At 33.0% G+C, this 27,118-nt stretch overlaps 1 protein-coding gene across 6 annotated transcripts in view; it reads right to left on the bottom strand.

The window, feature by feature from the left end:
• GRIK2 (glutamate ionotropic receptor kainate type subunit 2) overlaps positions 1 to 27,118 on the bottom strand; it is a 360,593-nt gene that overhangs the window by 148,888 nt on the left and 184,587 nt on the right. For all 6 annotated transcript variants that reach the window (XR_001863755.1, XM_017739572.1, XM_017739571.1 and 3 more), the window contains 4 exons: positions 24,439 to 24,582; positions 23,087 to 23,194; positions 15,983 to 16,096; positions 7,502 to 7,708 (listed from right to left, as the gene is read on the bottom strand). Coding sequence is in view for 5 of the 6 variants with exons in the window: in XM_017739572.1 (XP_017595061.1) it covers positions 7,502 to 7,708; positions 15,983 to 16,096; positions 23,087 to 23,194; positions 24,439 to 24,582 (573 nt within the window). In the remaining variant the exon portion in view is untranslated. The remainder of the gene's footprint in view (positions 1 to 7,501; positions 7,709 to 15,982; positions 16,097 to 23,086; positions 23,195 to 24,438; positions 24,583 to 27,118) is intronic.

Below are 27,118 nucleotides of genomic sequence, written 5' to 3'. Positions count from 1 at the left end.
AGTAAAAGACAAATTACAGCACTATTAAAAATCAATGTCTAATACAAGGGATAAGCCCCAGTGGAAATTAACTCTTCTATTAGAGAATTCTATTTTACTCATGTATTTCACTCATTGGGTTTTTGTTTCTATGTATGCATAAATTTTTGTTTCTATGTATACATAGAAACAAAAATCCCAATGTTATTTTCTACCATTCTTTATTATCATTATAGCAACAAAAGTAAAAGATCAGATAAAGGTATGAGGATATGAAAAAAGTAATACATTTATGAATACAGCCCTAATCCTGGATCCAATCAGTTCCTAATCATTACTGTAAGCATGGATGATGCTTGAGCTAAAGCATTATTGTTTGGAGTCTCATTTGAAAAATTTCATGCCACTGCCTTGATGGGCTATGATTCACTTTGCTGGCAGTGCGGTGAAAATTAATTCCAATCATTCACTGTACAGTTTTTCTCTGTAACTGGAAACTAATCATTTTATAAACCCACATGCCAGGGATGTCCATAGTACCCTAACTGTAAAAGAACAGTACATGGGCATTTGTAGCTAAACAAACAAGAAAGCAATATTCCTTAGTGTCAAGAAATTTCAAATAAACTACCCGTTGAGTACAGATCTCCAGAAAAAAAATCCACACATCTCAGAGCACTTAAAAGACCTTACTGTCAAACTCTCCTGCCACTTTTGGTATCAAATCATTGTGAATGTAGTTAAAATTTTTCATCCAGTTTCTTTGGGAAACATAGGACATGATTAGCTAAAAAAATCATGTATTAACATTTACAACCCTTTAGGAAAATTGTATACTTTATTATTCTCTATGCTTTACTGTAATATTAGAATTGTTACTGGGCCTTGCTTTAATAAATGCAAACTCTCTGGAAGTTCCTTGTTCTTTGGAAAACAAATTGTTCACTTAAAACTACTGTCATATTGGAAACTGCATCTTCATCTACCCTGTTCTTGAAATCAGTAACAATTTAATAGGGAATTCATATATGTACATATATGTTCCTCACTGAATTAATACATATGTTTTGCAAACTTGGCCTAAAACTTTGGCTTAGGATTTCTTTGGCATATTAGATCACTGACTTTTTTTTTTTCCATTTCCCTGACATTTTTTGTGGATTTATGCATCTCTGCTTGAAGTTTACTTTCTGCATAACTTTTGCTGAGTTAGGATCTGTTGGCACATTTTTCCATGGAATATCATACACGGCCTTTATTAGAGAGTGACAAAGTAGCCACGAAAACTGTCTTCTTGTGAGCACAGAGATGAATGTTTAGCTGTTGGTTTGAAATGAAATTCCATTGTCATATAGAAGACCATCTCTTTGATCTTTTACTTTTAAACAAACAAATTTTTAAAAAAAGGAACAGAAGGTGCATAGTATGGCATATTTAAGTGAGCTACATTGATAAATTCAGGCATGAAAAATATTTGAAGAGAGGTTCTGTGAGTCTGTGAATATATGCAGTTTGCTTTAAGTGAAAAACAGGATCTCAAGCAACAGAAGAGATATGGTTAGCTGCTTGTCAGCGACACACTGATGCTTATTCAGCTTGGGACAAATTACTTTGGAAATAAAAGGTCAGAGCACTTGAAGTTGTGGTTTAATGAATTAGCAAATAGACTGAAAAGCACAAAAAGGACAAATGATATTTTCTGGCATGTTACAAATTATCATAAGAAATTATCCTATGACCCCAGGACATGTTTCACACAGAAATTAAATGCTACTTTAACGAGAAAAGAAAACATGCAAACAATAAAAACTGGAATCCACTATGAATATTTGAAACAGTAAAAACACACATGAAAGGTATGTTACAGGCACATAACAGTTAAAGAATCATGGATGCTATATTGTGACACAGAATAACTGGAAGGAGTTGGAACACTATTTTTAAATATTAAATAATGCAAATTAGTAGCTTTATTTAAAGAGATGGTTGTGCTGGAGTTCCAACATGGCTTAATAAATGCAACTAATAATGATTACTGGAAGTTCAGAGAAGAGATCTTCAGCATAGATTAGTAATGCTTAATCTGCAAGATAAATAAATGAATACCAAGAATAAAAATGCTCTCAAAAGAGATGGCTTTCAAATAGCTCAACAGGAAAATGGGGAAAGAGATGAATTATAAACAAAACATAAAACAGCCAAAAATACAAACTGATAAGGAAAATAAAACCAAAATAAAACAATAACATTTATTTTTTATATATTATTTTATTTTATTTTACAGAGAGTACAGGAAAAAATGAATTGTGGTTTTTGGGGTTTTTTTAAGAGGGTAAGTAAAAATAAAATAAAATGCCAAGATCCTAGAAAAACAGCATTTAAACAGGGTTAGTGGAAATCAGTAGTCATTCAGCTTACCATCTATCTATATTCACCAGAGTTGCTGGTTCAAGCAACAGCAGTAGCTGAACTGCAGACTTGCCAAAACACTATGTTGTTTATGGCATATTACCCCTCAATACATCACTTTCCCAAAGTATCAGAGAAAAAATTTATTATGTATAGAAAACCTCTAGCATGAGTGAAATTTTCATCATATGACACCTGACATGCAGTTGCAGATTCTAGTTCCACTAATAAAATGAGGAAGCCATGAAGCAGACATGGTGCTTTGGTGCTTTAAAGAGCACTGATAGTGAACAATTTTATTGTTAAGCCTATTTAATGATGATGAAAAGAGAAACACTGCTAGATCTATCTTTTTTTCTTTTTTTCTTTCTTTCTTTCTTTCTTTCCTTTCTTTCTTCTTTCTTTCTCTTTCTTTCTTTCTTTTCTTTCTTTCTTTCTTTCTTTTTCTTTCCTTTCTTTTTCTTTCTTTCCTTCCTTCCTTCCTTCCTTTCTTTCTCTTTCTTTCTTTCTTTCTTTCCTTTCTTTCTTTCCTTTCTTTCTTTCTTTCTTCTTTCTTTCTTTCTTTCCTTTCTTTCTTTTTCTTTCCTTTCTTTCTTTTTCTTTCCTTCCTTCCTTCCTTCCTTCCTTCCTTCCTTCCTTCCTTCCTTTCTCTCTCTTTCTTTCTTTCTTTCTTTCTTTCTTTCTTTCTTTCTTTCTTTCTTTCTTTCTTTCTTCTTTCTTTCTTTCTTTCCTTTCTTTCTTTTTCTTTCCTTCCTTCCTTCCTTCCTTCCTTCCTTCCTTCCTTCCTTCCTTCCTTCCTTCCTTCCTCCTTCTTTCTTTCTTTCTTTCTTTCTTACTTTCTTTCTTTCTTTCTTTCTCTTTTCCGCCTAAAGATTCTCTAACTTCCTATTACCATCAAATCTTCTGAGATTTTAACTAATAAAAGAGCCATGGCTAAACTATCCAGCACTGCACTGAAAACCTTAACTGTCAGACCTTTTGCATGAAAGTTACAAGAAGAAATAGGGAAGAGATGTTCCGTAGCCTTTCCTTATGAGTCTCTGTGCAGTAGGATTTCCTATAAGTATGAAGGAAAGAGGTAGAGTGCAAACAATGTGATGAAATGACATTCGAAATGGAAGGAAGAGAAAATAAAAAGGTAGGAGAAAATAAAATTCCTTCGCTGGCCCAAAAAAGAAGCAACCAAATATCTACATAGTCAGTTATTAGAAGGGGTTTTTTCACTTCTACACAATAGTATAAAGGAATTGGCTATAGGTATTCAAGATCATAAAGAACTTAATCTAAAATAAAAGAAAAAAACCAACAGGTTATTGGAGGGAAAATCACTAAAAATATTTAAACTGATTATATAAACATCTATTCTGTTATTAAAAAAGAATAAAAAGCTACTACTATTATTTTTACAAATGTAGGTATTTGATATGTAAGTATTTATTTTGAAAAATTGATACTGATTTTGAGAAATTCAAAATATATTGAAGTAAAAAACAATTTTATGTCTAAAGTTAAATTAAGTAGTTATTGCCAATTTTTCAACTGTGTAAAATTCCTCGAAGCTGAAAATCCTATTCTTCTGAGAGACAAAGAAAAGTTCTGATTTAATCCTCACATATAATAAAAGAGCAATCATCACCTAAAAATTGGACCTTTTCTGTAATTATTTATGAATCATAAAAGATCTGCAAGCCTTGAAGTCTATTTGTAATGCACATGCTTTGTGCTGTAGAAGTATCATTCAAAGAGCCCCCCTCAAAAAGTTATTTTTAATCACGTATATATAATAACAAATTATTTCCCCGTGGGTATTTCATTTATAGCTCTGTCAAAGTATAAAACAGTAATTTTTTCCTGTTTTGGAACCCAACTATAAGAATTTTTTTAAGTAATTTTGGGCCTGTAAAGTAGGATGTCTAATTTTCTAAAAATAAAATTATATATTTTCTTTCTATCTGTCTGTGCTAGCTATATTGGAACATAATTTACATGCTCAAACGATACATCTCATGCAATATAATACAGTGACATGACAACTTTTAGTGCTAAAGAACAACCTGAAATTCTCCAGAATTTATGATTCAGTTCAAAACCTATTCAATACATCCATCCTTTCATAAAGTTCTTGAACCAAAGGCAGCAAGTCAGTATCAAGAATACTTTTTTATGAAGAATTCATCCATAAAGAATGGAGATACCTGGAACTTAGCTCCTCCTCCCTCAAATGTATAACACTCATATCTTGAACTTACATGAGAAGAGGGTAAAATACTGAATGAAAAATTGTGGCAAAGAAATCAGAAAGATTAACTGGAGAAATTTAAAATTTAGTCATAGAGAAATTTCATCTATATTTGCTATCCTAGTTAATATTTGTCTTACATTTGCAACTCTAGAGAGCAGTGTCTTTTTCTCAACAAGAATTCATTGTCAGTTGTCAAAGGGATCACTGCACTAATTTTCACTGTCAGTATTTACCACAAATTCAAAAAGAAGCTACTTATTGCTTGGAGACAAATATCAGAATGCAGACGGTGAACTCTGAGTAAAACAGTCAAAGAAAGAAGAAACATGACCAAACTATGGGAAAGGAGATGGAAAACAAACAGAGCCTGATGTCAACAATTCAGTCTCTCTTCATGTTATTAAATTTAAATCCTGAAACTGACATGATATGCTGAGCTCAACTCAGGTAGCATTATCTTTATTTCACTTACACTTTTGAGTTCCAGCAATTATGCAAAGTGACTAAGTATTGATTTAAACAGTTCATTTAAATCTTAGATTTTGTTTGGTACTTTTAATCTTTATCCAAATTGTGCATTTTCCTTTCTATACATATAATACACCAAAATTATTCACTTTATTTATTCTTGGGTTATGCATGTTACACATTACCCTTGCAAATATACATACTACAGCATAGTAACCTTTCTTTCTAAACTTAAGTGACAGACAAAACGTAACAAACAGATGAAAATAATTCCTAAAATCATTCTTCATCTAAAAACAGATGTAACTAATATGGCAACTTCAAGAACTGTCTTTATTCTGTAGTCTATCTGCTTCAATTAGAAAATCTAGCTGAAAAATATAGAATCATTTCACCTTTCAAAAAATTAACTAATTGATTTTATGACATTACTTTATAGAAAAGAAAACCTTTATGACAATTTAAAAATATTCTCCAAGGGAAAAGAAAGACTGGAAAGCTAATGGAGCACATGAAGTACTAACCATATGGAAACACCCAAGGTGGTAACTATCTGGAGCTCTTCACTAAACTCTTGTGCCTCAGTTTTGAGGTCTGAAGTGTTGCTTGCTAGTAAAATGCACCAATAATATGCATGTAAATAAAGGGCACAGGTGTATAAATAAATTGCATGTATTCAAATAGATTACAAAGTAAGAATAGATAAAACCAGAGAAAAATTTAAGAAAAAAATTTAATAAGTGAGAAATTGAGAGAGACTAGTGAAAGTTATGGTCCATATTAGGAAGTTGGACTACATCTTCCATACGTACTAATACGGTCTCTAAACTTTTTTGACTCCTAAGTAAAAATCATTTCAATAGGCAAAATAAATTTTAATCTATGTTTAGTTGTATATTTTTTATGGGGAAAAAGAATACATGTTATTAAGAATAACATAATAAGAATATAAAAAATATATAAGAATATAAAAAGAATTCTGTGTTATTAAAAAGAAAGGATGGGGAAAGCTACTGTTCCACACACTTTACTGCCATAACTTTTTCAAATGCATTTTATTTTAAGATTATCTTAGTGTAAAGTTTAGGAGGCCATACTAGTGTTTTCTTAAGAATGCTTTAAGGCTGAATAATAAAAGACATATAAAAATGTGATTAATTTTTGCTTCTGAATAAATACTTCCACAATATCTACATCAATCATGGAAAATTAGTTCCAGATGATGGCACTACCTAACAAGCATCAAATCTAATAGTTGAACAGGCCTATGCACCTTTTCAAATGTAAAAATGCACATTTATAGAGATGGACAGAGAGTAACTAAATATGTTTGCTATCTATGTGTGTGTACTAGGTATAATGCATACACACATTTAAAGATAATATAATACTCCCATGCATTCTTCTTGGAAGTGTGAAGCCAGGCATAATCAACATCTGTTGCAACGCCAATACCAGATTATCTTACTAGAAAAGCATGAAGATCATCTCTCCTAGTAAATATGAATATTTTGATTAGCTCATGTTCTGCCCATCTGCTGAAATCTTAAAGCAAATTGAAACAAAATAAGTAAATGTTTTTTCAAGCTATTCATGCAGTTTTTGCCATCATTAAGAGGTTCCACTTGAAGTAACTATAATCTTCTATTTTAAATTACTGTGATGTGCAGAATGTGTTTCCTTTCAATCTTTGACCACATGAGAAAATGCTATGAAGCATTTCACTCAAATAAATGAAGAAAGGAACAATGCCATAATTTTTAAATTTATGAAAATGTTTCTAAGAGACTGAATTCAACTGGCATGACCAATTGAGGAAACACATTTTGCAGAACCTGAAGTAATGCCTCCCTTAATCACTTGCTGTCAATTGTAATGGCATCTGGTGTGACCTTAATTTGTTCCATCAGTATACGTTGACATTTTTTGTCTTATTTCTTTCACTTTATTGCTAAAATTTCAAGAAGGATGAATATCAAATAATGTGTGTATTTACACTTCACACACAGAAATTTCTCTAAGACAACATCTCACATCCACCATCAGAAGAGGAGACCTGACTTGTATTGCTGTAGCAAAGATATATGTTTTGTTATAAAACCCCATATATTTGTTCTCAGAAATAAATTCTGAGTACTACTTATTTCATATTTTTGACTTAGACACATGCTACAGAAGAGCTGAACCAAAACAAACACTGCCTACGGGCAAAACAGAGATGCATTTTTTTACAAATTCTCCACTAAAGAAATAATGGGTATAAATCTACTTGCATTAATTCTTAAAACATCTGCATTTTGAAAACAGTAGTATTCAAATGGTATTATCATAAAAGTTTTACAATTTATATAGAAAGTTTTGAAATCTAAATGCATAGTTAAAAGCTTGTAAAAGTTAACTTACGTGATCAATTAGCTCACGAACCATCCCATTCCACTGTCCACTGGCATCTTCTTGGGCTCCATATTTTCCATCTTCCACCAGCCTAATCTCATAGGAAAATCCAAGGATAGTAGACAGCTCCCTGAGGAGGTCAATGCAATAACCTTCAAAACGATCATTTCCGTACAATGGTTTGTCAGACTTCTTGAACATGACATATGGCTCTTCCTGTAAGAATTATAAAGACAGAAAGGATAATGAGTGTCCCCATACCTTTCTTCTCGTTTTAGCCCTAAGTAGCAGACAGCCATGTGCATACATATGCATACAGTCGTGCATACATATTCATACAGTCATGACACCACTCCCCATACAAAGAAATAATATGAAAAGCAGAATCCTTTTAGCTTTGGTTATGTGAGTCTAAGTCTTCATATATTTTCAAAGATTCTCTTCTTCATTTTTTTGGAAAAAATTACACTCTAAGCACTGTAGAAATCTTCAAGGAATGCATATAGACACTAAATTTAAATGTGCTCCTTAACTAATTGCATTATACAGTGACATCAAATGTATTGTTTGGATACAATACATTTTGTTTGGACAAAGAAAGCCTTTTAAAATGCAGAAACAATGTGCTTTGGCAACTGAAAAAAACTTAATTAAAACCCCAAACATCAATCAAATATTTTAAGTATTAGATTTTACACTTTTATTTATACAAGTATTTAAACAGTTTACTCAATGCTTTGTTAAAGTGTAAGAAACCCACAAAGGGAGGAAAAAGTCAGTGAAAGTACCCACTTCTCTATTGCCTCAAGTTACAGGCTGCCGTTTACGAGACTGCAGGAAAGCCTGAAAAAACTTTACACAAAAAGTAAATTCTATGATAGACATCCCATGAAAACTGAATTAAATTTCTTTAAGCATATATCTTTTTATGTTTAAATCAAATTACAATGTAACTTTTTTTTTGCATTAAGTGGTGTGCAAACAGACAGCAAACAAATTAAAATGATTGGCTGAATGATCATTATTATAGGAAGAAAATTAACATTTAGCAAAACATAGTATTTTTACATCTGTTTCTCAATATAGGATAGCCTTTAGCAAATAGAAAGCTAAAGGGAAAAATACTAAAAGCAAATGGTAGTTTTTCCACAATAATATGAAACCAGTATTCAAGCTGTGTTTTTAAAGTTACATATGCAACTCAGTCTTTGCTCACCTTTGGGAGAGACTTTTTTCATTTTTAACAATTAAAAAAAAAAAACAAACAAGTAAGGTAAGACAAATTGTAGTAGATCAAATCACTGCACCAAATACAAGACTCAGTGAATAATTAGATAAACTCTCCAGGGCAACTTAAGAAAATTCTTACAGTCCTAAATGTCCACATCAGCACTCAGTGGGGTTAAAGGCATTTCATTCCACAGGCATCTGACAGCTTTAATAAGTCAACACTCCTGATGTAATCTTCTGCCTTGAGGTTTCCCATGATTTGAACGTTATATCCACATAAAACTGGAACTTTAGTACATAAGATTTTACCCAAAGAAGCAAAAAGGAGAATGCAGGGAAAAATCTTGCTCTTAAAAGAACTGTTATATACTTCAATTAAAATATGTAAGATTACAGCCACATCTTAAAAAAGTACATCACTGATCTTCATACAGTTAACAAGGAATGAACAGGAAGTAAATTGTCCAGCCAAACTACTAGGATGTTTTGACAGAAATTTCTCAAACAGGTAAGCAAATGACACCAGAAGAGCTCTTCTAGGTACTGACAAGAACAAAGACCTAGCAGAGAATATGAAAGTTGAAAGCAATTTAAATGACAAGGATCATTGAATAATTCTTGAGAAGCAGAGATGGTATCAGAGCAAAAACTATGTGTGAAAATAGTTGTTAATAAACTTGGGAAACGGGTATGAAATATCTCAAAGAAAACAACTGTAAGGAAAACAGTTTTTTCAAGTGAAGTGAGAATACCTTAAAGAAAGCACACCACTGGCCAAGCAGAAGCTCTGCTAAGACAAAACATACTGTGCTTGTTTTGTCTGGGGTAGCAGCAATTTTCTTCACATTGACTAGTATGGTTTTGATTTGTGCTCAAATCAGTGTTATAGCACAGGAATATTTTCATTACTGCTGAGCAGTGCTTACACAGTGTCAAGGCCTGTTCTGCAGGCATGAAGAAATTCCAGTATAGCTTGGAATGCTCATGTGCACAGATCCTAGATATTTGCTCTCAGAACTGTTCAGATATTTACAGTCTTACACATCCCCCAATCTCTGGAATCTTGGCAAGATTCTTGACAACATTTTTGTCTCTGTCTTCCATTCCAAGCAACCTTGAGTTATCTGGGACAGAACTTAAATATGTGCAATAACAGGGAGGAAGTGTAATAGTCAATTCATGCTTTTAATTCTCCCTTACTTAATAAGCACAGCAGGATTTTCTTCATTGAGCGATCCAGCTCCTTGACACATTCCTACTTTCCTACTTTTTTTTCTGTCAGATCTTTACAATAATACTCAGACATTTTATCTGTTCTGCTGATGCTGATGCTTTTTTATATTTTGTTAGAAAAAAAATTTTAAATCCTGCAATCCTTTCAGGGATTTTTAGCTCCAACTCCATACTCATTTATATTCTTTACTCTGGCCAGCTTGGATAAGGGCTACAATAGTATCTGTACTACTATTTAATGATTCTCAGCTTTTGCTGAGAAGACTGATCAATAAGTTATTAATACTCTCTTAATGCCTTTCCAATCCTACATTAAGTAATTTCTTACTGGTACTTGTTGCTTTTCCTTATAATCTTCTACTGTACAAAACATTAGTTTTTTCTCTTCAGACCTTTTATTTGCAATGTAAAGCAATTTTTTACTTAACTTGAGCAGAATTGGTGTTGGCAGCTTCAACTGTTATAGCTCTTATTAATCCCAAAGTTTTCTCTAGTTTGCTTCTTCCTCAAGTAATACCCATTCTAAATACTGAACATGGCATTAATGTACTCTGGACAAGTGCATGCAAAGGGTGCTATGTGCTTTATTTACTCAAGCTCTAAATTTATAGAATGGGCTAATGTAAAACTGGTTGCTAAACACACTCTCAGGGAAGTGTCTATGCGTTAAATGTACAATCACCGTTGCTTCTTGGTGGATTATCACTGCCACCAAAATCTTTCACTGGGACAATTCTCACTGATTACGTAGACAGAGTTTTTAAACTAAGTAATTTGTAGATTGGCAGCTGGTTTATACCTACTTTAGTATTGTTCACAATTTATTTTTTTCCTTCAGTTCCTGAGAGCATGACCCTTAAAAATTACTAGACCACATCACAAAACGAGTATTCTTTGAAATATTCTAAACAGTTTCAGTTGAAATTAAGTCTTTCAACTGGACACATCTCCCCAGGAAAACAACTAAACACCTTCCCATTAGCACTTTTATTATTGCTTGAAATGACACAAGTAGCTTGAAACAAAAAGTCACTGAATAAACACTGACTACAGACTCCTGAATGAAACCTCGGGAAGAGACAACGTTTCCAGAAAACATTGCTACTCTAAATTTTTAAACAGGTCAGCTTTTCACAAAATTTTAAGATCAAAGTCATCATTTAATATCTCATAGGACTAAAATATCTTCAGTGAAGAGGGATACAGAAGAGCCCCACCCCACACCAGATAAGCACTAAAAGTGAGAATGCACATAAAATAGTAAATGCAAAAAAAATGTTTTTCTGAGAAAATTTACTGTAAAATAAACTTAGCTAAAACTACTGCAAATAAAGATATGGTCACAAGGAACAGTGGAATCACAGGGAGATTAAAAACTATATCTGCAAATAGAAGATAAATCTTTGAAAAGTAATTAATATTGTATCTTTACAGACTGGTTTTAATTTCAAAAATGTACAGCTAATGCTTGAATGAAAGCACACTTATTCTAAAAAAAAATATTCTAAAATTTCTCTTTTTCTTTTCAGATTTGGACAATACATACTGACTTGAATTATTCCTGTGAGTTATATTATATTTCAACTATAAAGATATTACTAGAAATCACAAGTTTTAAATTTCAACTTCTTTTATTTTTTACGAATATTAATCAAACATATGGATTTTTCCTTGATAATTTCAACATGGACTAACATATTTTTTAAAGAATCTAGAATTTATTACTACCAATATTGAAAAAAGCAAAACAAAGTAAAAAAAAAAAAAAAAAAAAAAAAAAAAAAGCCAAAAAAAAGAAAGTGGAAGCCCTAATGATGAAAAGAGGAAAACCATCTTGAAAATTTGCCACTGCTAGGACAGAGATTTTTAGCTATTTGCTTCTGTTCACTAGAAGGTGGGATACCGGCGTGGTAAAAGACTGCCATATCTTCTTAACATTTATATCAGATATAAGTAATACATAATAGGCTTCCACAGTAGGCAGTCAAAATTCTAGTGGGAGAGGTGAAGCAATCTACTAGTTACTATCAATCAAAGCAATTGATGGCTGACCCAGCTTTATAAAGACAACAGATAATTTTTTTCTTTAAATTTTAATATTCTTTTAATATACATTAATTTAAAATTTGACCGTTGAAAACTCATGCTTAGGTATCCAAAAGAAAAGGGAGAGAAATTATGCACTACCCATTTGAGAAAGCAGCCTTTATAAATAAAATACACTGTGGAAATACTATACTTTGAACTAAATAAAATTGTTTTAAAATTCATTGTAATTATTCCTTCTAATTCCTTCTAATTCATTCCTATTTCAAAGCACTTTTTCTTCAGGGAAGGACAATAAAAAAGGTAATTTCTCTTTTCAAGAGCAAAGTAACAAAAAACTACTAAATTGAGAACATCACACACCTTTCATAACTTTCACACATTTCTTGGAAAAATTAAACTTGAAAACTGTGAGCTTTTCTGAGCTTTGATGTAAGCAGATACAGAAAAGTACATAAAAACTACACAGGAAAGGAAACAAGCATTTATTTCAGCAGAACAGGGCAAAGGAGCCAGTATGATAATATGTACAGGCTGGTATGCAATCAGCATAAAAAAACTAAGCACCATGCACATACCTTTATAAACATGGAAATTGAATTCCAAAGTTAAAAATCTTTCAAATTTGAAGTAGAATATATACAAGAAAAAAAATATTTAGATACCTACATCTAAAGTCTAAAGAAAAGAAATGTATCAGAGTTCTGGAAGGAGTCAATTTAGGAGAATCAAATGATAAGAAACCCTTATTACTGACGTCGAAAATTTGTTTTCTGTAGGGTTTTTGTTTGGTTTGGTTTTTCTAAATGTAGATTATTCAGAAAGTAGACTTTTAAATGAAAAAGAAATTCTGAAGTTTCAGTGAAGGTGGTTCTAAAATAAAATAAAGCAATAGTATCAAAAAGATTGATATACCCAAAGCTATGGTTATAAAAGATAAAAACAACATACTTATTATTATTTCTCAAATTTCCCCCCTCCCCTAAAAAAACCTGACTATCTCTCTAGTGGAGATGTTCAGCTGGTGTTTCGGGTTGCTAAGGGACCAGAACTTGGAAACCAGACATGTTTCTTCACAAGAACTACATGTATGTAGATTTCTGAAACAGGATAAAGTCCTGAGAACCCCTGCCCCTTTCCAGAATAGAGCACTGAAATGTTGAGAAACCGAGGAACAATCTTTCACCTAGGTACCTGTAAAATGCATTATGAAAAATTCAAGACCAAAAGGAGCACATAGCTCAGTCCTTACTTGCAGTAGAAGAATTTATGATTCCCACTTTATTTTTTATTATTTTTCCCATCAATCTATTTTCTTCTTTTTGAGACTCAGTCACCACTGAAAATGCAGGGTATACTTACTCACAGCTGTAAAGATCTTAATGACTGCAAAATATAGGAGGAAAAAGCATTGTTCCGAATTTCAGAAACAGAATTAAAAATAAAGACTGGGATATTTAAATCAAAAGTGAGCATTAAAGCAAACTACAAGAGAAAAATGATTAAGGCTCCGCAGCTGGCAGCATACTATAGACTACTGTAGGGAATTCTTAAAGTGAAAAATCCAGAATAGAAAAACCATATGAACAGCTTAAATGATAAAATTGCCTTTTCTTTTTGTTTCAAGCAAGATTTTATAGACTCAAAAAAGCAGAGAAAAGGAAGCTGATGATGAAGAAGGTATGTTTCTAGGAGCTTTAGAATTTTGTATTGTTCCCTTGCATTGCCACAAAATGAATATTCGATAATATGCTTTCTGTCCAACATAAATGTATTTTTTAAGCACAAAAAAGATAGAACTACCAAATTAAGCTAGTATATGTGCTTATGCACCAAAAAACGGTTTGGGTCCTTTTTATTATTCTGAGTAGAGCTCTTACAATTTGTACCACTTCTTCTGAGTACCATTCTTCAGAGCTGAAAAGAATAACTGCAACTACCAAAACTTTTACTAAACAGTAACTGAAGTAAAAAAAGCAAGTGAGCAACTTATAGCACCAATTTAAAGTCTTCATATTTATTTTATTTATTGCATTATTTAAATACCTGCAAAGAGGATGAATACTTATAAAAGAATTATAAGAAGTTAAGTCTTAAAAGAAAGGGTATCCTTGATTACAGAAAGCAGCTTTTCTCTTAAATCTCAGGAGTCTTCTTTTGTGAGTTTTGCCAAATTAAAATCAGAGTTCATTGGCAGCAGTGCTATTTACAGTTGTGCAATTTGCCATTTCTTGAGCTAATTATTTCAACCAAAATTATACTAATATCACTATATAAAAGCAATATGATATTTTGAGTATATTAACTCAAATCTCATCAACTAACAGATGTTAAAACACAAACAGACTTGAAACATCCTAAGTTATTGAGTGTTTCTTATGTAATCTTGCAGGGATTGATCCTTGTCCCAGTATTGTTATCACTGATCTGGAATCAAGCATACAGTGATGTCTATGGAGGAGTACAGATACAAAGGCTGGTTCATCACTGAGTAATGAAGAGAACAGGTCACACAGAGACAGGACTATATTCTGTAAAGCAGTGATTCTAGCAACAATTATAGTCACGTGAATAAAAGTTATATATCAGTGAAAAGCATCAAGAAAAATCCTAGGTAGGATATTTGGGTAGAAAGCAACAACAGTGTAGAGAGCATGGAAAGTCAGCTGGAATTACTAAGAAAATTTACTTATGATGCAGTAGTTTTTACGTATAGGAAACTTGTGAAAGTCGGTGGGAAGAAAATTGACAGATTAATACTCTGGAAGATATGCTTTTACTATAAGAGACTATAAGACATGCATTTACATTTCATTAATAAAAAAGAAACAAGGGATTAAAAATTTATAAACTAAATTATAACTATAGAGTACCACTACTATAACTAATTGTACAAGAGAAAGTTGTGGCAAAACTGTGCTGGTCTTGGCATAAGAACTTACATCTGAAAATGAGTCATCCATGTTCCAATTTGTATATGTGGTATGTATTTTTCAATTAGTAGAATAAATGAAACAAAGGATTTTAAAGGATCTTTTATCATTTGTAAACAGCAATGAAAAGCTACCCACTGGGTGAAATTATATGACTTATGTTACATGAAAGGTTAAAAGCACACTGGCATTTGTGTCTATACACCTGTAAAGATTCATTCTGGCTTGAAACATCAAAATATGTGTCGGTAGGTAAAAGCTTCTTAATAAAGTATACAACTGCCAGGGAGTGGATTCTTTTTTGATATCTGCAAATTCATCATAATGGTGGCAGCAGACAAACACAGCAGACAAGCTTCTAGAAACTTTTTCATTTGTATTGAAATTAAAATTACTATTTCAAAATTACCGTGAGGAAATAAATGAACACTAATTTTTACATAAATAAATGTATTTAGTTATAAGTAAAAAATACCTGATTCACTGCTGTAAATTTGCCAAAAATGACAATAAAAAAGAAGTTACTCAAATTGTTTCTTCTGGTCTAGTTCAAAGGACAGATCAATTAAATATCTGTACAACTAAAAATTTCATCTCCATAATTGGGTAATAATAATGCTAAATGAATATTAAGTACTTTGTACTTTTCTTTGAGGTGTTGGAATAGCAAAAAGAAGCAATAACTTTTTGCTGGCTAAAATCATCAGGCTAACAGACATAACACTTTTTTAAACCACTATCCTTTGTCCTCTCATATGGTGCTGCAGTAAGTAACTTTGTAAAAAAGAAGACATTTTATTCAATAGTAAGAAAATTTAAATTACTAATCAATTAACATAACTCTAAAATTGGGATGGCTTGCTTACAATTAAGGTAAGAGTAAACATCCCTGAGTAGCTTAGCAACTGGAGCTCATTCATGACACGGTAAATTCTAAGTAATGGTAACATGCACTGCAGATTGTTCATTACTATTGCAATTAGTGTGTCACATTCTATCAGTTTTTCTGCACAACTGTATTTCTGGAAAAGCAAATATAATTGCTTACCAAGATGGTAGTAACAATTAAAGAGCGATTGGACAGGGAATCTGTGATGTTTGCTGGTTTTCCTTTCTGATTCTCTGTCATGTTAAGGCCGCTCAACGGATCCCAAGTTCCAACCTATAAAACAGTAAATTACTGTGTAAATTGCCCATTAGTTACATTTCAGCATGTAGAAAAGAACACTGTAAGGAAAAACAGATTGCTACAGGGAAAAAGATTTGATTGCTAATAGGTAGTATTAAATTTTGTTCCATTTTTCTCTATCATTGCATTTGAAGTCTGCTTATTTAAAATATGATTACCAATACCTCAAATTATTGTTTTGTGAAGTGTGACATTAAGTGTAAAAATGACATAAAAAATATCTAAAGCTGCTCTTAATACTTAATTTTCCATTTCTCGAGATAAACCAAATCTGAAGATAACTTGACAGGCAGAAATTCATTTGCAGAGTAGAGAGCATTGTCTCGACAAATGGATTTACCCTTTCCTGTGATCAGAGAGAACAGCAGGACGAATATGTATTTGGGAAAAAGTAAAGGAGAAGACAGAAACAGGCTAAGTGCAATAACAATTAATTTACAGATAAATCTTCAACATGTGAGTATTTTGACATTTTATACTTTGAAATAAAGTCTACAGGATTTTTATCTAAGTAAGAACATCCAATGTTATGTTTTAAGGTTCAGGTCAAGGACAGACTTAAGTACTAACTAGTAGGTAATGAGGCTTATCTGTAATTTATCTGCATTTTCATCACTATACAATTAAAATGGTCAAGCAGTAAATATAACTATCCATTTTAGAAATCAGAATGTTTGTTTTACTCCATTGCCTAAAAAAACCCCTATAAATATGTTTTATTTTGGTTTTAGATGGGATTTAAAAAAATAATTTCAATTACTAAATAATATCTATAATACCAGGTAAAGATATTTTAAAATTAAACCTAGACAAAAATTAAAAATGTCTGTAAGGATTCATTGCAAATATATATGAATTTATATAAACACACAAAATTTTTTAAATAATTTTTTCAATTGAGTCCTGAGAGACTCTTTGTGTACTTTTAAGTGATTTGTTGCCACAGGGCTGTAAAGTAAGTTTGGATGCAGTGTGGTGCGGATAAAAAGAGTTCCATTTCTAAAACTGAGACTACAGCAGAGCATGAATCAGTGGATGCTGTAATAGAGAAAAGACAAATTTGTTCTCTTTTTCTACAGCTTTCTGTTCCACAGGAATCAATATTTTGTCCATCTTCCCTGCTTAACACTCTGTTCCAAGAAGTCACTCTTTTAAACTTGACCATTCAGTAACTCATAAACGGATCAAAGAATCATGAAAGAAAGGAAGAATATGTGTGTCTTAGAAATACAATTGGAAAATAACATCTAACACATCATTTCAAAGTATTGAAATCAGACCTTGCTACCAAAAAACCTCTCTCTCATTTACTGTTTTAATACCACTTGATTTGGTGAATTGAAAAGCTTTCAGAAAACACAAAATGTTCAGCCTTGCAGCTTGGTCACAATTAAGAAATTTTAAAAGGGTTGCTAACATTTAATTGCAGTGTTCTGTTAATTATGACAATCAGAGTGTTTGCTTTATTTCAAAGACCAAGCTAGAGTAGAATAACAAGGAATGACAAAGAACTGAGTTTGAACCTGTTGCTGCATAATTGGAGCTGAACTAATCTCCTCTATGGGATATAACTTCAGGTACAAAAGTAGCACAAAAATTTCTAAGGAAACACCATCAACTTATATGATCTATTTCAAATCCTAAATTCATTGAATCATATGCTTTGTTCATGTTCATAATTCAAATTTATATAGGCAAAAGGTAAGACATTGCTAACTAAAATACTTCCTCTCCTACTTTTTAACATAGTCACAGCCACAAGCAAAAGAATATCAACTCTTAGAATTTGGATTTTATCTAACTACAGACTTAATCTACTGCAGACTTATAAGAACTACCAACAGCATTACTTTAAAAAGAAACTTCTGTTTTGATAAATTGATGCATTATTTTTCTAAATTAGGTTAATTGTACTTTTGTTGCTACTTTTGTTAATCAAAAATCTAAGAAATGGACCAAAAGTCAGAGGTTCAAAATTAGACATTCTTTGGATTATCTTTATTGATGAGCTCAAACTCAACAATTTGCACCACAGCTTCTTATGTATTACTGCTATGTATAGCTCCCAAATCACACAAATGTGTTTTCAAAGCTGCTTCTTCTAAAAAAATTTGCATAAATAGTGAAGCAAGTTAATTATTTTTTATTTGTTTCAGCACAGCGTTCTAATTTTTAAGTAGCTTTTTGAACCAGATTTTTTTTAATAGAATTGCCAATGTCTTTTTATTAGAAAAGTTTAAATGCCAAAAATGTAGAAAAAAACCATCAAAATAGTAATAACTGAAATTCAAACAAGCTACAATTTAATTTATTGCGTTACATTTATTTTAAACAAACTTAAAAATTTTCCTAAAAAGTGAAACAGGTATTTATAGATACATTTTAGAGAGAATGTTCACACTGTGAATATAGTCCCAGGAAGTGACTATATTGTCAAGCCCTCAATCTCCTATTCTTCTTTCCAATTCCCCTAAATGGCTAAACTATTCTGAAGTGACCATGCCAATTGAACATTTTAACACTTATTATCCAAAGTACAGGATCCTAACCAGGTGTACCCGTGAACATGTGCTCCACAGTGAGACAAAGAAAAATGATAGAAAGGATTAGCTTAGGCAAGAATCGTCTTATTTAAGTTGAAACAATTCCAAGAGCTACACCCACCACTGAATATCATAGAGTATTCTGTAACATGGTAATTGCGGGGGTCCTCAAGGACATGGAATACAATTTCCCAACTTCATGTGAATGGTTAAAAACTTGCATCCAAGCTTCCAAATATTTAACTTTCAGGTAACTATCAGGTTACTGCAGTACCTCAAAACCAGACATCCCCACCCAGAAACACTTCGTAGCTCTGCAGGCTAAGGAGACTTTGACTCTGTGTAAGAGCTGCTTAGCAATTGCTGAAACATTCCTGAGTTATCAACACTGTTTTCAGCTCAAATCCAAATCATAGCCCCATACAAGCTTATATGAAGGAATTTAACTCTGGCCAAGTCAAAACCATTACAATATTTCACCATCCTCCCCCCGAAAAAGAAGCATTGTACATTCACAAAACTTAAAATTTGCTGAGTTTACACATGCTCTAGAGCACTTTCCTGAGATTCGGTCTCATGAGATGCTAGTCACAAAAATTCAGTAGCTTTCTTACTTCAGCATGTTTGAAAAGTGATTTAACTTCATGGGCAGATAAGTATACTTTCAACTATTATTCTTTTTGATTTTTCTTCAAAGTTCTCCTGAGGAAATTAACATTATTTTTGTCTGAGTCAATCAAAACTGTGAATATGACTCACGGTGAAGTGCCACAATCATTATATTAGGAAGGATCGTTGCCTTTCTGCAGTGGTACCAACTAACTAAGCAGCCAAAACCAGAGCCATACTCAACTCTCAAAGAGTTGTCTATGTATACCTTCTTCATTTACTTTTGTGAAGTAGTTAGTAGTAGTGGTGATTACATCAAGGAAATAATTATACTTCATTAGGAATAATATTGTTTATTCATATTTCTGTATTTCCCATTTTCAAATTGCTTAATTGATTTTGCTTTCTTCAGTAATATTAATATTAATGCCTTCAGTGCCAAATATAACATTAATAACAATACTTCAATATTTCTGGTTCCCAGAGATTTACTATGTCTTTCTTCTTTTTTTTCTCTCTCTTAAAAAACCTGGTTTTTATGCTATTTGCTGTTTTTTTTTTCCCAGCTCATTATTAAAGATACAAAATAAAACAAGATTTTTCTCAAATATGCTGGACAATGAATTACAACTAATTTTGTGTTATTTATGTTCATCCTATGTGAAGGTTTCTGAGCAAGGCTTCAAGCCAGTTGTAGCATCTCTTATTCAGGATATGTGATTCTTCTTCAGTGATAAATTTTCATTTCAAAAGAGGTATTAAATTCAGGTGTTTGTTATCTCCTTGAAGTATAAAATAATTTTCCTCACAACACAGCCGCAGTGTAAAGACTGATTGACTGCAATTTAAATTATAATTTATTATGCTGGAGTGTCACAGTTTTGGATTTTCACTGTGCTTAATCATGAATAGTTTCAGTCTGTCCAAAGCAACTGTAATAAAATTTTTTGGTATATTACATTAGCAGCACTTTAATCAGCTCTTAATTTTATCATTTTCATCTTACAAGGAGCTATCATTTTTGGCAGACATGATTTTTTATTTGGAAACACATACTTCTTATTGACTGATGCCTGATTATCACCTCTCATTCAAGAGTTTCAGGAACAAGTATTTTATGTAAAATCCGAGATCACACATAGCATTTTTTTTAAATCAATGAGGAATTGTTCTGTTGTCACTGACTTCAGCAGTCATTGAACTTATAACACTTTAGGTCATTTCCCATTTTACTAACCTGGTAATTTGTCTAGGACATATTTTTACAAAATCTAAGTTAAAAAATATGTCTTCTAGCAATTCTTCACAATAATTTTTCTTTTTTCCTTCCATCAACATTTTTCTCCTCATTGATTACAGCTAAAGCTGTTGAGTTAAACTGTTGTCCTTGACAAAACAAATATTTTCCCCTTATTTGGAAAGAGGTTAGAAGAAATAATAACAGCTTACAGTATGGAAACATGATATACATATTATGGTGCACAGAATTCTCATCTCCCCACCTTTTCTCATCCCACTTGGATGTACAGAAGAAAAGGAAAAAAAGATTGTTCAGGAACTCTAGCAACATAGACAGAGATGTCTGACAAGATTGTTTGGAAAGAACATTGAAAACATACAAGGTAAGGACAAAGATGTGAAAAGGCTACTGAAGGAAGAAGAAAATAGAGAGAAAGGGCATGGAGAGAGATTAATAGGTACAGGGGAGAAGGATTAAGATGGAAAGGGAAGCAGGCAGGGAGGGTCTGGAGGGAGAGACTAAGGACTGGTAGAGGAAGGAAGAAACGAAAGGAGGGAGTAGCAGGAAGCAGGAGAGAAAGAGTGTGATATGGAGAGATGCAGTGCACATGTGGAGGGAGGTAGGGGACTGAGAGAAGGGTGATTCATCACACCGTTAACAGAATTCTGTCTTGGAGGAAAAAGACCCAACTTTGAGACAGTTCTTTTAAATAAAAGAGCTGGCTAAAATGTACTCTTTCTACTAGGAAGTGTCCTGCTCCAGAATTTAATCATTCACTCTGAATTCAAGATGAATAAGGTTTGCATTCTTTCAGAAAAATGAAGTTTTGTTCAAAGAGAAACATTTATCCATTGGCACTGATTTATCTTTCTCAGTAAAGTACACCACACATTCCATATATTTAGTAAGCAATTCAATAAAATGTGCATACACTTGAATTTTCCTTTTCCTAATCTCATCTCCTTACACCCCAGAGAAACTGCTCTGGTTTTGCTCATATATAGTAACTGATTCTTACTGCTCATTCCAAAGATTGACTGCACTTTTTGGTGAAAAAATAATATTATCACTTCCATTTGTCATATGACCAAAATAAACCATGAAGGTATCAAAAATATCTTCCTTTTCTATGAAAATCTTTATATACAGCTCAAGCACATGGTGGTTGTTTTTAAACATCCATATGCTTCAACAACTATTTCTGTTGTCTCTTACTTAACTTTCAATATAACTGTTTCCCAAGTTCCTTTTTTCTATTATGTGTTCTAGAGTACTACTGTATTTCCTGTTGAATTTTATTGTCTTCCATATTTCTCTGTAGACCTTTCTTGTTTTATCTCTATATTTTCACTGATGTATATATCTCCTAGCATACTGTCAATGGAGACAATGTCAATTTTATTTTCCAGAAATCTCATGTTGCTTTGTGGTTCCCAAATCCCACCTAATGTTCCTAAAGCCATCTTAAATTACAAAGACTTCCTTTCCTCATTTTCAGCAGTAGTCACTTACATTCAGAGTCTTCAGCTACTGCTGACTTATTTAGCTATACCATGACATCAATTCTTCCATTTCTATTTCCAGTAAGGAAGACAGGTTGCACTGTACCTATTCTATTTGTCCACAATATTAATTTGCTTTTCAAGTCTAATCACTACTATATACTCTTTTTCCCCCTTAGGTTTCCAGAGCTCACTTCATGGGAAATTTCATAGGAGAAATCCACTGTCAGTGTTTTGCTGAGCATTTTAAAATGTAGTTTAGTTCTTGAATCACAGGTTTTCCACTGGACAACAAAAATCTTATTACCTATGTAAGTGTGTCAAGACAAGCTCATGGTTTCTGAACTTTCACAAATCTTCCCAGTAAGAGAAATATTCCAATATTCCAAAGCTAGTCTTATGAGAAGAAGTCTTGGAGAAATATGTTGCTTATGCTAGCTTCTCCATTTAGTGATTTACAGAAGAAAGGAAATGCAACTCTGAAGTATGGTCTCTTCCCTTAATTTCTGTTTTTATTTGTGCCCACAATTATCACCTTGGGACAACAGCTGATAGAACTTTATCTGAAGATGAAGGAAAACATAGTTCTTACAGAACACTGAACACTAGATCTAAATGCAAACTACAAGGCAAGTTGCAAAACCTTTGCCTGCTGATCACAACAACGAGACACTGTAGCTTCCTGCAATAATCTCTTCATGGTAAGGTGGCTGGAGAGAAGATGATCTGATTTCAGACCGTGATGGGGTAATATAGGCAGGCAAAATATCTGTACATGCCTCCCAAAGTCTTAAGTTCAAATATAGAAAATATTAAGCTACATGGAAAGAGCATTTCCCAATTCTTTGGTCTCTCACTCCACCTCTGTACAAGAAACATTAACATCAGAATACAGCTAAACCTGTCAGGATACCAAATCTTAACTTTTTAGTACCATTTATAGAGATACTGAGTTGAGAGCAGGTACTCTGTTTTACGTAACACATGAAGCACTATTGTAAATGTTTTTAAGGAGTAAGTTTTGTTTGGTTTTGTTTTGCACCTCCTTGGAGACAAATGTCTTACACACCTTTTCAAGACCTTCTTCCTTGAGGCTGATGACATCCAAATCAAAATCTGTCCTTAAGCCATTGGTTTTGTTGAAAGTTATTCTGCCTGTGAGGCCTTCCCAGTGGGCCTATGGAGAAAGAAAAAACAATTTCTATAAATAAGTACCTCTTCCTTTTTTGTATTCCCAAAAAGGACAAACTTTACTCCTGCCAAAGTGGGATCATTAATTATTCATTTCACGTAAATAATTTACCTTGTAGCTGATTTTTGGTTTTAAATATTTTGTATTTAATTTTTCCTAATGAAATAAAACATTCCTTCAGTCTTTATAGACATTTTTTTAAACTTTCCATGCCAGGCAATAGACTCTTCTACTGAATGAGATAAAAGGCTGTTTTGTTTTCATTCCACTATTATTCATGCATGAATTTCCACTTCTGCTTCCCTACATACCTCCCTCTCCCCAACCCTCAAGTTTTTCTGTTCCATTAATGCTGGACTTTGTTTCTTTCTCAAGAAATTTCATTCAAATAAAGTCTTGCTTTTGCAAGATGCTGATTCCCCTGAAACCACATTGAGACAGCAAAATTTAAGGTCAGTGGGCCAGCCTTCCTGAGCTTATTCCTCACTTTTAATAAAGTGCAATAGCCTCATTTTTTTATAACTGAAAATCTACCCTAGTTCTGAAACAATACAAAGGCGGAGAGGAAATGTGGGAAATAAAATTATCATCCTAGAAGGAATCAATTTTGAAAAAAAAAATACTTCCATTGCAAATAATTCTCCTCATCATAATATTTTGCATATCTAGATTGAGAAACACTGCATTAGGAGTTACAGTATGAGAGACTTGAATCGTCTACACAGTTCACCTTAGCACCTTTAATCTCCTAGGTTTACTATCACTATCAGTATCTAAAGAGCATATTGGAGAATCGAGGAGATGTATAGGAATTCACCATAGAAAATGAAAAAAAAACTTTAAACCAGGAAGTAGAATTTATTCCTGGCCCCTGTGAGCTTATGCCAGTATTTAGTCACTGAACTTCTCTCAACCAGTCTACAGTTTAGAGTTTCAGGTGTTTAGGTTTTTACGCCACAAATGCTCCACACAGACCCAATTATCTACAAACATAAGTTTTATTTAAAATGCAGTTATTTCACCCTTTCATATTTTTTTTGTTCCACATAATACTTCAGGAAAACCCACTTTCAAATAAAAATGCCGTCTTGCTTGTTAAACTCTTTATACATAAGATAAGAAATTACCACCTACTGAAAAAAAAAGAAACAAAGCAGAGTGAAAGCAAAAGGAAATGGGAATTGGGAGAAAAGAAAGCAGGGTAGCAGGATCCTTTATTAGTGACTCACCTCCTTAATGAGACTCATAAAGCGGGTCCCAAAGCGCCATGGTTTATGGCGGTTGCACTGCAGTGAACTGACCGTCATCTGTGGGAACTGCTGGACAGCCACGGACACCACATGAACTGCATCATACATTAGTGCTGCATCCGTCTGAAATGAGAACAACATCAGAGCCATGAGCACCAAGCAAACACAGGAGACAGGCCAGCAGAGAGAGAAGGAAACAACAAATTAGCACTGCTCATTAAGCTAAAGGGAAAAATGGTCCAACTGCTTGTGCAGCACTGTAAAATATAGCCTTTTTGCCAATCCTACAAGACTTATGTCAAGATCTTCAGTCATTCTCAGCTTTTCTCTTCTTAATGCTGTAAAAAGGACTCAAATAGCTACTTTTCAGGATCATGGGAGTACACTGGTATCTGATGACTCATGTTACTTTAAAAAGCAGTGCGTTAGAGAGCTATATAAATCACTGTGTGCATGGTTGATTTAAGCTGGTTATTTTCATGAGTGATGGGAAAGAAAAAAAGAAACAAGTTGACAAAACCTTAGCTATAAAGGAAAGTGTACAGGTTCAGGAAGTAATGGGGGTTTTTTTTGAAATTACAGACAAGATACCATCCCAACGGTACCCAATTGATTTATTACTAACTTTTGAATGTGCATCAGTTCAAATCCCTATGGCAGAACTAATCAGTATCTTCAATAAATCAGAGGTATATTAGAATTACATCAAAATGCACTATTAATTTTAATAGTTTTCATGTCCCATCCTAAATAAATAGGCTTAGATGTAGTGTGTGCTGTGATGCTGTATTAGCACAGGACAAAGACAGCCTCTCTGTACACACTGTCATGCTGTACAAGAACGTGACATCTCTCTGCTCTTCTCTTTGACAAACAGAGGCAAGCCTCGGAACCAAAGGCACAAGAGGACCTTAGATTCAGCTGGTGGAAATCAGTGCTATGCCATCTGCTCAGCATACCTTAGAGAAAAAGGACCTATTTCCCCTTCTCATTCACGTAATTAGTGAGCTGTGAAATTAGTTCTTTAATGGATAGGAAACCTGGAGATTATTGCACTTGTCACAATACAATACAATACAATACAAAATGAGCTTATATAGTGCCTTTCATGCAAAGGCATCCCAAGGCTCTTTACAATAAAACTAAACATAAAAATGCAAAAATATTCTACCATTATAGCCCATAAGCTACTGTTAAAGAGAAAAATATATGCTCACATTTAAATGGCTCTCCCAGGGAGAGGTTTCAAAATTCAAACAGAAATAAATCCTAATTTTTAAATAGCCAGTATAATAGGTTTCAATGATCTCAGACTCCAAGCAGTTTATGCAGGGGCTCCAAATCAGTCAGAAAATATTTTTGCTGCCAAATTGTTCATTATCTTCAAGGCATTAAAATGCTTTTAAGGCAAGCTGATATTTGACAAGGAGGCAGTGAAACACCAAAAAGTTGGAATGACATGCTGAGTAAGCGTCATGCAAAGTTTAATATTCTAGAAGCAAGACTTGGCAGTAGTTGAAGTCCAGACAACAGCTTTTTAAATAAACTACACAATAAGTACAACACATAAATCTGGCTCAGAAATGCAAACTGTTTTTTAAATCAGTTTTACTTCTAGAACTGCAGTCCTTGTACCAATGAAGGAAAATTGAAATTGCTATGAGACTTTAGCAAAAAAAGCCCACAAAGAAGCAATCAGAATTTCAATACCAGCACCAACTGATTAATTAGATGCAAATTTGGAAGTAGAACTGCTAAGATCTGTCAGAAGGAATCAAATGGACATTATGCCAGATGCAGAACAACGTGGCTTTCTGTCAAATTCTATAAGCCACCGAGGTGGAAGCCTGTAGGATGACAAAAACACCCAAAGATGTCAAAGGCACATGATAAGCTCTGGTAGATATATATGGTGAGGCACTGGAACAGGTTCCTCAGAGATGTTGTGGATGTTCCCATAGCTGGAAGTGTTCAAGGCTGGTTTGAATGGAGCTCTGAGCAACCTGGTCCATGGCAGGCAGGGCTGGGACTAGATAATCTTTAAGGTTCATTCCAACTCCTTAACATTCTATGATTCTACGATTCTGAAAACATGTTGTCAAAATCTATTTCCTCATCAAAGACAAAGCAAATGAGGAAGAAAATGCAATAGTGTCATATCCATAACTCAGTTGACAAGCCCTGTCCTATCAGATGGATAAACCTGAATCTGCATCTACCAGTTACTACAGTCATTATTGTCAAGTTACAAACACATCATAAAATAAGTATATCTAGATTTTCATGCAAAGACAAATATGTTGCTAAAATTCTTTAAAAAAGCCTGAACAGTTCTTTAAATGTTCTAGAAGAAAATGTCCTATGCAAACTAAAAGTAAAAACTTAACCTTGATACGTAGTATTCTTATTCTCTACTTAGTTTTGTATTAAACTGAATTGGATCATTAAAAATTTCAATGGAAGATATTGTACCGTTCATTTAATGCACAGCATGAGACAAGCTTATTCTGATGATTAGTAAAGTATGCATGTACTTCACTACATTTTAGTTCTTATGTTATCTTTACCTGTATATTATCTGAATAATAGTAATACAGTAAGTAGAAGAGCTTATAATTTCCATATGCAGCTCATTTTTCTCAAGATCATCTTTGTCTTC

Source organism: Corvus brachyrhynchos, unplaced genomic scaffold (genome assembly GCF_000691975.1).
Source record: "Corvus brachyrhynchos isolate BGI_N302 unplaced genomic scaffold, ASM69197v1 scaffold14, whole genome shotgun sequence".
NCBI lineage: Eukaryota > Metazoa > Chordata > Aves > Passeriformes > Corvidae > Corvus > Corvus brachyrhynchos.
This window is presented reverse-complemented; position numbering and strand designations above follow the sequence as displayed.